Here is a 10,769-nt window from a genome sequence, read left to right on the forward strand (position 1 = left end):
GGTGGGCACTTGGTGCCTATGTACACTTTAAGGTCTAGATTTTAAGGATCCCAGGTAAGAACATAAATCAATGTCAAGTGTTTGTGGTTTTTGAGACTCAGCTAGAGATGGAACTCAATATCCTCTTGGCAATTTGCTCAAAAAACTTTTCTTAAAATCTGTTTTTCTGAAGGTGTGGCAAAAGAGAAAATCAGGAGGGCAGCAAAGGTAATTATAGCTGAATTTGCTTCTGGATTTTCTCCATCTGTCTTTGAAATGCAGAAGTGTTACTGCCAAAGTTCCTGATTCCCTCTCTGAAACTGTCTACTGTCTCTTCCACGGACAGTGCTGAAATATAATGCAAATGCAAGCAGTTAAAAAAACTCTGTGTGAAGGCAACAAAATCAGATTGGTGTAGTAACTCAGTGACGTTTAAATCCTTTTCCCCCCACCCTTTCTTAAACGGCGCTGCTACTTTACAGCAAAAGAAATCCTTTCGGAATTTTGTAGCTGACTTGGAGCTACAGACCTTTACTACTGCAAGAAGAAGAAAAGGGGAGAGAGGGAGGTAATTTCTGAAGTGAAATTAAATTAAACACAAAATAAAACATTTCCAAAGACACTTAATTTCATGTCAGTTCAGAGGAGCCTTTTGGATTTATGCCACCTAAAAATAAAATATCAGTACACACTTCAGGACTGTGGTTCTTTTAATACTCTGTGTTGCAGTTCAGAAACTGTAAGGAAATGTAGTTGGATCTTGTTATGCCTAAATTAATAATTAGAATCTGTTTTGGAACATATTTGTCTAGTAAAAGAAGAAATAATAGACTTTGTTTAATTATTAATCCCTTGTAATAATCCCCAGCTGTACAGATTATTTTTCAGAAACACGAGCAGTATCTTGCAGAAAAGATGACATTTATTGGCTTACTTTTCTTCTGTATGCTGATGAACATCCTAACAGGTAAGATTACTGCTGAATTTATTCTCATTTATTTTTTCAAGCAGCCAGAAATATTTTGTTACTAATACAGTATCTTCTATTTAGTATCAGATGTTGTTCATGTATTAATCACAGCTGCTCTGGCTGTTAGTTAAGAGTATTTGGTTTGTAGCACTGAGTGACTGCAGATGGGGAATTCCTTATTCAGCTGTTCAAGAAACAAAAAACATTTGGCTGTACAGAGGGTCCTACATGTGCATTAAGGAACTTGTCAGCTTCTGGCCGTAGAGCAAACCTTTTATTAACAGAAAGTCGTTCTGTGCGGGAGCTGGTACTGATGAGTTTCCTCTTTACCTACAGATGCCCGATCAATCCAGGATGGAGATGGTAATTCTTAATGTTTTTCTTTCCTTTGTATCACTAACAATTAGAAGAGTCATTTGTAACTCCTAGACCTGATCCCCAGCAGCAATTTTGGCAGGAACGATTACTAACCTCAGTGGGCTGTGAAAGTGCTTTCATCTAGTTCTGGTGGAGGAAGAAGAGTGAATTTTTAGAAATTTCTTTTAAAATTATTAAAAGCTGACATATTAATGTCTAATAATAGAGCTAATATACTTGCAGTCTTAAAATGAAAGGAGGTTATGGTCAAGTCATAAATTCTGTTGTACAAAATCGTAACTGGAAAACACCAGACTTATTAGACATCTGAGAATTTTGTCTGTCTTGAACAGTGATACTCTGTGTGTCTAGTTATTGGCAAGAAATACTGACTTCCATGACAAAAAGCTTAAAATTTACAAATTGCCACAAACCCAATTAAAGAAATGGTGGAATAAATCCCTTAGCATAGCTACCCTGTGGTTCATGTCGCTTTGCGCGATTAGCCCATTGGATTAGTGTTGGCCTTTGATTAAAAAAACCCTCAACATCCTAATGATGTTTACACTGGCTTACTGATGATTCTATTAGTTAATCTCTCTTCGGTGTTTTCAGACGGAATTATTTCTGAAAACAAAGTTGCACAGAAGTATCGGCAATGACAAGGTACTGCTGTTGCTGGCATTCATCTCGGTTAGTGTAACCAGCTGGATAGCCAGCAGCATCCTGAGTGCACAGATACAAATATGCAGGGAGGCTATTATAACAGATATGGAAAGTAGAAATATGTATACGGAATAAGGGCTAATATGATTACTTTTAATTCAAAATGTTTTTCCCTATGCTCCATTATATTTCCTTATGGCTCTTTTGAATGCATCATCTGTGTTTTCACAAATTTAAGGGCACTATTTTATTTGTGCACAGAAAATATTTCTGCGGCAACCTCTTACACAGTCAGGAGAGCGTGTGTCGATCTAAAAATAAAATCTTGTTCAGGCAGTATCCTGTTGCTCTCATTACCAACCACTACGGTTTTCTTTCACGCTGGGCCAAGCAGCAGACTGCAAAGTGAATCTAAGGTCAGCTGGTATAAACAGTGAATTCTCCTCTGCAGACAGCATTTGGCTGGTTCATTTGATTTGTTATATGCCATCTGTGCCTGCACGCTGCAAACTTTACTCTGTAAAATTAAGGTCTGACAATAGGATTGTTGAAGGCTCTTAATTCCCACTAAAGACCCTGGTCCCAAGCTGAGCCTGGTGAGTGGAATGGCTCCCATTTATTTAAAAGGGCTTTAAAAGAAATCAAAATGCTGGGTTTAGCTTTACTGCACAGAAAGACATTTGTAACCATGTGGTCTCAGCAAGTGTTTACATTTTATATGTGCTTCTGTGTTTGCCCAGATTTGGGCCCAAGTGTGGTCAGCTCCTGCATTTTCAGAATTGCTTTTGTTTTCCTGCTGAATTAGAAATCTTGTTTCAACGAGTATCTCATGTTTTCTCAGATATTCCTAGAGCAGGCACAAATGCAGCTGTCTTCCAAGTGGCAATGGCTTTCCTCTCCATTTCCTTAGCCTGTTTCCTACGACCCGCTGAGAAGAGGCACGACCCTGTGGTCCCAGGCAATGCTTGGGCAGCACGGACCCAGTTCCCAGGAGCCCGGGGCGGATGCTGCACCCCCGGCTTCTGCTGTACTCAGCCGGGCTGCCTGTGTGCTGAGATGGTGGGGGAACCACTGCCCAGCTTTTTCCGCTGGCAGAGCAGGCAGCTGCAGGGGCACAGCATAGATGATGGTGCCTCGTTCCTTATATTGGGCAGAAATGGTGTGGAGGAGGAATGGGAAAATACGGCTTTAAATTGCAATTGCTCCTTGCCTTTAAATACCCATCTGCCTTCTAGAAATTAAAGCAGCCCAGGAAGTTCTTGAATTGTCCCAAATGCCGATGGTGTCCCTTCATTCCTGCTCTCTGTCTTGTCCCATTCCACCATTCCTGGCGCAGCCGGGGCGGAGGGCACTGGCTCCATGGGGTGAACAGCCACCTTCTGCAGAGCGGGGCGCGGAGGGCCCGGCAGCTCTGCCCGCCTCTCCCCTGCCAGAGGAGCCCCCGGGGGCACGTCGGGCCCCAAACCACGTTGGCTCCCAGGCCCGAGCTTTCAACAAAACTTCTTCACGTTATAGCAATTGGCATTTTTATTTCAGATCTCTACCGGGGATCTGTGGCCTTGCCGTACTGGCCCTTCTCATCCAACGATTTCTGGTCCTACGTGGAGTATTTCCGGACGCTGGGAGCCTACGACAGGATCGAAGAAATGGCCAGAGCCTTCTTCGCCCAGTTCCCTTTTGGGAGTCACCTTGGCTATCACGTGCCCAACCACGAGCACTAGCTGCTTCGCTCATTTTTGCTAAAGCTGCTGCCGAGATGTCTGAGCGAAAACACGGCTGCCAGCGAAGGCACCCGAACCGCCCCGCAGCCCCTCAGCAACACTCGGAGCAGGCCCGCCGCCCTCTCGTGCTTTACATCAGTCTTTGCGTGAAAAGTCAGCCGCTTTTGTGTGAAGTCAATAAACTCCTGGGTTCTGTTGTGAGGTTTGGGAGGTTCTTCCCATGCGACGCGGGTAGGCCTGACGGGGGAAACCGACCTCTGGCGTGCACTCAACACCGGCCCGCCCCGCCCCGCTGGCGGGCGGCGCGACCCGCGCCCGCGCAGCCCCGCTGCCCTCACAGCAGGCGTGGGCGCGGCCCCGCCGTTGCCATGGCGAGGAGGGGCCCGCCCCCAGGGCAACCAGCGAGAGGCGACCCCGCCCGGCGCGCAGAGCGGCGCCCCGCTGGCCGGCCTCGTAGCGGAAGTAGGCGGTGGCGTAGCCGGATGCGGCGGCGCGCAGGGGAAGAGCGGAGGCGCCGCCATGAAGCCGGCGGTGGATGAGATGTTCCCCGAGGGAGCCGGCCCTTACGTGGATCTCGATGAGGTGAGGGGGTGTGGGGGGGAGCTGCCTGCGAGGGTGCGGGCGGCGGGGCTCCTAGGCGTGGCGGGGCCGCGCTGCCCGGCTGCGGCCCGGAGGCGCTCAGCGCCTGCTTTCCCAGGCAGGGGGAAGCACGGGGCTGCTGATGGACCTGGCCGCCAACGAGAAAGCGGTGCACGCCGACTTCTTCAACGGTAAGGGCCCCGCGCTCGGGAGGGGGGGGGATAGGGGGTCACCGCGGCGCCTGCCCGCCCGGCGGGGCTGGTAACGCCTCGGGCCCGCCGGGTAACAGCCGCGGAAACTGAGGAGTGTCAAAACAAACCTCGCGTTGTTGCTTCCCAATCGCGTGTCTTTGGTGCCTGGGAGTCGCTGAAGTTCTCGCACTTCCAGGGAGCGCTGGCGTAAGCGTGCTTCAGTGGTAAATGGGGCGGGTGAGAGTGATACGCTGCCTCTTTCTGCTCTCCTGCGGGTTTTAGGCGATTTAGCATGTTAATCACGACGAGGAAAAATGCCTTGATCTGTGTGCATAACAAATAGCTTATGTTAAATAGTACAAATACATGTAAAAACATGGACAGAACTTTACAAAATTGCCTCTGGGTGTTACTACGTTATAGCTAATTCTTTATAATCTCTTAAGGTATGCATGCATATGTATCCAAAGCAAAATAAAACTTAGGTTTTTTATATGCTTTCTGCATTTGAAAGACAACTGTATGCATATAAGTAAATACAGCTCCTTTTAGAGAGGAGAACAGCTATGTATCTGGCCGTTTACGGATAGAATATACAACACCTTACTAAGGTGGGGGGGGGTTTATGCTTCTTAAGGAGTATATTTAGACATTTCAACAGTGAATTTCAGATATGTTATTAAATCTGGTTGCTGTGGTGGTGTTGATGTCACAAACTGCTATTAATTCTGAAATAAAGTAGGTTTCTCATGCTGCTCAAGACTTAGAATACGGGAGAAAAAGGAAGTTCAGCTTTGATATACTCTCAACAGTTGGGAGGGACCTAGCTCTTTGTTGGAGACAGAATATTCAGGAGTGGGTATTTTCATAAAGTTCTACCATCAAGTTGTGGTATTATGTTCCATTGGTAGTTTAGGACTCTTCTAAATGAGGGTTAATCCTCAGTTTTATTGTATGGCACTTGTACATTGCCTTCTGTAAGAACAAAGACTTGGTTTCAGTTATGTTGTTAGTTTTATGCTCAATATACAAAGAAGATACACAGCCGAGTAGTTAAGAGTACTTCCCAGATATGACTAGAACAGCTGTGATTAGCCGGCCACACTTCACTAGTCTGAGTGAGATGAGTTTTTCTGAGAGAGAAAAGTCATTAGCACCTTCACAGCAATGAAACATTTTTAAGGAAGGGATTTTTAACAGCAAATCACAAATGCCAGTGTCATTCTGCAAAATGTATAAGTGTGTGCCTGGATACTGTGACCTAAAGCCAGAATTCTGCAGGAGTGTCTACATCTGAGACTTGCTGCACGCGTAAAGCTAATACTTGTTTAGCTCTGGAGTCTGGGAATGATGGTTGACCCACTCTGAATGCGATGGCTGCTTAATGTGTTTATAACAGCCTCTCCTTTGAAGCTTTACTTTGCTTTCATGATTTTAATTGCAAAGTTTGTATTGTACAAGTGAAGCAGGTTAATTTGTGCATGATAGAGAACTTATATGTGGGTCTGCCTGCGTTTCTTCTCTGTCTTTTCCCACCGTGATGTTACATTTCTAGTAACTGATGGTGCTGTAACTCTCATTCACTTAATTCACCTTTATTTCTGACTTTAATCCAAATAATGAAGAACTGTACTTGAGTATGTGCATATGTAACAGTTGAAACTTTTAAGGTTAATTTTACTTTATCTTATTTTTCTGACTAGATTTTGAAGATCTCTTTGATGATGATGACATCCAGTGAACTTAGTTGTCCAGCTATGCAGTGCTGAGATGTGGATTTTTCTGTAGGATCGCCTGTGGTGTCCATTATTTATTAAAATAATCAAAACAGGAAAATCACGGGGGCGGGGGGAGGAATCTGTATTGGGGAATATGAAAACCAGATGGTTAAAGATAACTAAGGAGGGAATTGTGGACTGTTATTTCTAGGAAGCTGTGTGTAGATTTTTCTTAAAATTTTACTTGCTGATGTGGTCATTCAATAAAATACTAAAAAAAACCCTCTCTCTCTGGGATATACTTTGAAAGTAGATACCGCTGTTTCTGAGCTCCCTCAAAGAATGATTTTTATTTTTTTATTAAATCATTCACTGTTACTTTTGGATGTTACCTGAAGATACACAGCAGGGCGTATTGCTGCCTAGAAAAGTTTTGTTCATCCCACAATACAGGATTATCTAGGGCTAAGACGGTTGCTTGTTCTGAATACTCTGACTCTCATTTGCCAGTCACCCTAAGAAGAGTGTGCGTTGTCTTCTGTTTCAAGATAGGTACGTAGCTACCATCAGTACTTAACTTTCAACCTAGGAAGCACAGAAAAAAAAAGTAGTAACTTTAACATTCTGGCCCTGGGAATGCTTGGATTTAAAAATCTAACTTAATTCATGAAATTGTACTCTATAGAAAGAAAATAATTTTAGGATTTTTTTCTCCTGCAGCAGGTAATGTAATTATTCATACTTAAATGTATAGTGTATATGAATCAGTCTGTTAGATATTAATTCAGGTTTTGACACGATGTTTTCAGAACATTTTTAGAAATGTTTGATTTTGCACCCTTCAGTGACTAAAGAGACTCTCAGAATGAAAGGAACAGGTGAGTTTTTAGTATGTTATTTGAGTCAAGAGTTTAATCCTGTCTAATCTTAATTGCAGTCTGTATTCCATAAATTGATCACAAAAATAATACCGTGACTGATCTTTCTTTAAAGACTTCACACTACTTACATTTCACCTGGAGTGGAGCCCTTTCCTCTCATACTTCTTTCACATGTTTTTTTTCTTGGGTTTGCCTTAAAAAAGGAAATGTTAAATGTAACAGTAAGTATGCTGGTCCCTGAGCTTAAAAATGTAAACACAATAAAAACAGTAGGGCTTAGGTGTCTTTTTATCGTGTTCCTGTGGATTTCTCAACATCCTCTGTTTCATCATGCAGTGTACGTTAAATCAGCATTCTGACATTTACTTTGCCTAGCGTCTGACATTACAGTGTGTCCCTGAAGGAACAGTCTTGCTGAGGCAGTCTCCTTTTTCTTTTTAGTGCTCGCTTTGCTTAAAGAGGCAGGGGTTTCAAGCTTTCCTCATTGAAACCAATGTAAACATTTTGACTGAGTGGGAGCAACTGCATTTGAACTGTTTCTAGCTTTGGTGCTGTGCTTTCTCCAAACTAGATTTTGAGAAATGAACTGCTGCCAGTAAGTGGAGGCTGCATTATGGGCAGGTGCAAAATATGAAATAGATTTAAGAAGCAACCCTTGCCTCCTCTGCTCTTTTAACTACTTTCTTTTGCTGATGCCCAGATTCCTCAAGATGGTCACCTTGGTTTTGGAATACTTCCTTGTCCTTGTTTTATACAGATTTCTCCTTTGTGTTTCACTTGCCTGTCTTAAGTTTGATCACAGCAGCAGGAGTATATTCTATGACACAAACCCATCTGGAATAGTTGCTCTTTGGTATGAATGGTGTTCTAGTCCCTTCCACCTTCTTTTTGTCCAAAGCCTCAGTGAAGCGTTGGTTTGAAGGTGCTAATGGTGAGTAGTTCTAGTTTTGTAATGTCATCTTGCTTGATCAAAACATGGAAGCTATCTTCATGAAACTGGGTAGAGGGCAAACAATGTTCATGGGTACAGCACAGCCTAAAACTCGGGAGTTTTCATCCTGGGTAGGCTATAGCTACCCATCAAGGTAGGTATAACTATCTCCTTTTTGTGACGCTTTCCAGAATCTCACGTTTCATGTTAAAAAGCAGCATAAATAGCTGGCACCTGGGAAGTATGGTATGCCCGTCTGTAGGGAAGGAACTTGCTCTATACAGTGTGTAAAAGTGTTTGGGTTAGTGAAATTCCATATGAAGAAAGCTGCTCAATTTCATGAACTGCCTTGGTGTGCAGCTGATGCCACTCTGGCTGTAGCTACTGTGAGAACTAGGTGGTTCTTTGATATTATTTCCCAGGTGCTAAGCTTGCACTTAAATCCGATAACTGTCATGGGTTTGTTCTCTCGGGATTAAGTGAAATGAACAGGAGTGTTCTTCAGAGTCGGAACAGGGATGGTACTGAGGGTACATATGTTGTTGTAGCTGTCTGGAGTATAAAGTTCTCTCCTTCACAGTGAGATGGAGTGAGGAGCGTGTATATAGCTTCCTCTTTCTGAAGAGGGCTGTCAATGTGTAAGAACTTTTCATCAGGAACTGTAATTTGTTTGGGTCCCTTTTGGGATAGTATTAATATGGAAAGGCTAATCTGAAGAACAAAATGCCCTTCAGCTTTAAATTGTTTCTGTGTTATCGTTTGTCAAGCCTTTCAGTCTAATTAGTCTGCAGGCAATCAGCCTGTTGTCAGGAAATAATCACAAGATGTCAAAATCTCTAATAAAAATTGATTTAAAGGTCATTTGCCTGCCTTGGCCATCTCATTTACTGAGCTTTGATTTCTCTACCTTTTTTGGAGATTGACACCACTCATAATAGGTGTTTCTGAGTGAAAGAATGAGCCTGTTCTAGCAGCATTTTGCACACATTTAGGCTAATGTATATTACTTTATAAGCTGTTGGGTACTGCTCAGTATTTCAATCTCCAAATAAAGGCTCTAGTCTGAATAGATTTATGGAGGTACTCAAGTTAGCATCATGAATTGTCCCACTGACTTAAGTGGGACAGCTGGCAGTGTATAAAGCTGACCTTCCGCCTGAGTCTTGGCAAGATGAGGTCCCAAGTGCTAAAATGCTATAGAAGGGGTGAAGCCAGTTGTGCAGCACAGATGAAAAGGAATGGCTTCAAAACACTTAAATGTCAGCCCACTCCCTTTGATACTCTCACAAGGCCAATTCTCTGTTTGCAGGAAACTGCTAGCTGTTACAGTATATTCTTGGAAATTAAGAATGTGTAATCTATTTTGAGCTGAAAATAATCAAGTCATTGTGAGGGAGAGAAAGTTGCCATGCCAAAGGAAGCTGGCTGTCGTCTGTGCATAATATTTCTGCAGTGCCTTTTCTGAGCTGGCTACCAGGTTAGCGGAGAACCCCGTGCTCCACTGTTCTTCATTCACGTGAGCAAGAACAGGCGAGCTTAGACCTAGTGTGGTAGTAGTGGGTTTTCCTTGGTTCTTTTGGGTTTTGGGGTGGGAGAGGGTTCTTAGTTAACTCCCAGGGAATGAAAATAAAGGGTTTTCATTTCAATATTTTACTTCAATAATTGAAGTGGAAGGTACTTTTCTTAATAAAGAAGGAATTGATTTAGATTAATAAATTGAGTTCTTTCTGTTTCCCCGGGGTGTTGGGAAGCTGGCAGGCATCTTCCCACTCTCAATGTGCAGTTGTTCAGCACATGAAAACATGCTGGGCAGATGACAATGCAGTCCTGTTCTCTGCAAGTCCCTCTCTCAGTGATGGGGCTGGAATGTGAGTGTCACATCAGGGCTCTAGCACAATGCAAGTCAGTCCTTGGCAGCAGGGGTGGCTTTAAGGAAAACGATTTGCTTCCATGTTTTTACTTCCAGTTTATTTTTTTCGGTTTGCCTTTTGGTCGTTCCAGTTGATCTTTGCCAAGCAGCAGGGTCAGAACCCTAATCCAAATTATAACCTTCTTCCCAAGTTACTACAGGGACTTCAGAGCAGAGGGAGAGAGGAACAGTGCCTTCTAAAGCTTTTAGAATTGGTAAATTGGGCCTTTTTGGTGAATACTTTTTTCTTATTTACGGAAACGTGAGTTTCCATGTAGCAAGTTTCCAGTCAGCTCTAACTTCAGCTGTGTTCACAGCACCTGGTCCGTAGCTGTGACTTGTGTGTACAAGCCTTAAATAATCCTATGTGAACTCATGTAAACTTAAAATCGCTTGAAGGAAAAGACCCTAGTTTGTATGTTGTTGTGAATAAACAGATGTACAGCTGAGAATGTCATGTACAAGGTGGGTGACGGAGCAAGGGAATACATATCACAAGGGAATGTGACAAAGCATCCCTGGTACAGACAAGAGCTGCTCCCACCAGCGGAGTCTTGGAGCCCCCCTGACCCAGCTGAGGATGCCTCTGTGAGGACACTTAAAAGTGCAGACGCCTGTCATCGGACAGTGACTCTCCATCCCGTCTGAGAGCTTTTGGTGTGCCTCCACTTCTGGTTCCCAGCAAAGCTTGCCGAGCACCGTGCTGCGGTGGTCTTCAGTTCTCCTACTTCTTTGAAGCAGGTTCTGCATCACTGGGATACAGGTACTGTGGTGTGGGAATTCCCCTTCTGTGTTATACCTTGTCCAGGATGACAGATCCACCTTGGCTTTAAAACACTTCCCAAAACATGTTACAGGACTAGAATG

The 10,769-nt window shown here is 43.6% G+C and overlaps 2 protein-coding genes across 2 annotated transcripts; both read left to right on the forward strand.

Annotated features, from left to right (window-relative positions):
• Nucleotides 1-894: 894 nt before the first annotated feature.
• Nucleotides 895-3,693, forward strand: OTOS (otospiralin). Its single transcript, XM_009815373.2, has 3 exons — nt 895-946; nt 1,286-1,312; nt 3,509-3,693. The coding sequence occupies exons 1-3, from the start codon at nt 895-897 to the stop codon at nt 3,691-3,693; spliced, it is 264 nt and encodes an 87-aa protein (XP_009813675.1).
• Nucleotides 3,694-4,187: 494 nt separating this feature from the next.
• Nucleotides 4,188-6,454, forward strand: COPS9 (COP9 signalosome subunit 9). The gene is made up of 3 exons (XM_059822872.1): nt 4,188-4,275; nt 4,391-4,463; nt 6,167-6,454. The coding sequence occupies exons 1-3, from the start codon at nt 4,213-4,215 to the stop codon at nt 6,202-6,204; spliced, it is 174 nt and encodes a 57-aa protein (XP_059678855.1). The 5' UTR covers nt 4,188-4,212; the 3' UTR covers nt 6,205-6,454.
• The last annotated feature ends 4,315 nt before the right edge of the window (nt 6,455-10,769 follow it).

This window comes from Gavia stellata, chromosome 11 (genome assembly GCF_030936135.1).
Source record: "Gavia stellata isolate bGavSte3 chromosome 11, bGavSte3.hap2, whole genome shotgun sequence".
Classification (NCBI taxonomy): domain Eukaryota; kingdom Metazoa; phylum Chordata; class Aves; order Gaviiformes; family Gaviidae; genus Gavia; species Gavia stellata.

Bases quoted from the DNA above. Each gene is read 5' to 3' on its own strand.
- COPS9 (XM_059822872.1), top strand. From the start codon at position 4,213: ATGAAGCCGGCGGTGGATGAGATGTTCCCCGAGGGAGCCGGCCCTTAC. The intron at 4,276-4,390 runs GTGAGGGGGTGT...CTGCTTTCCCAG, and splicing joins CTTACGTGGATCTCGATGAG to GCAGGGGGAAGCACGGGGCT. The intron at 4,464-6,166 runs GTAAGGGCCCCG...TTTTCTGACTAG, and splicing joins GCACGCCGACTTCTTCAACG to ATTTTGAAGATCTCTTTGAT.
- OTOS (XM_009815373.2), top strand. From the start codon at position 895: ATGACATTTATTGGCTTACTTTTCTTCTGTATGCTGATGAACATCCTA. The intron at 947-1,285 runs GTAAGATTACTG...CTTTACCTACAG, and splicing joins GCTGATGAACATCCTAACAG to ATGCCCGATCAATCCAGGAT. The intron at 1,313-3,508 runs GTAATTCTTAAT...TTTTTATTTCAG, and splicing joins ATCAATCCAGGATGGAGATG to ATCTCTACCGGGGATCTGTG.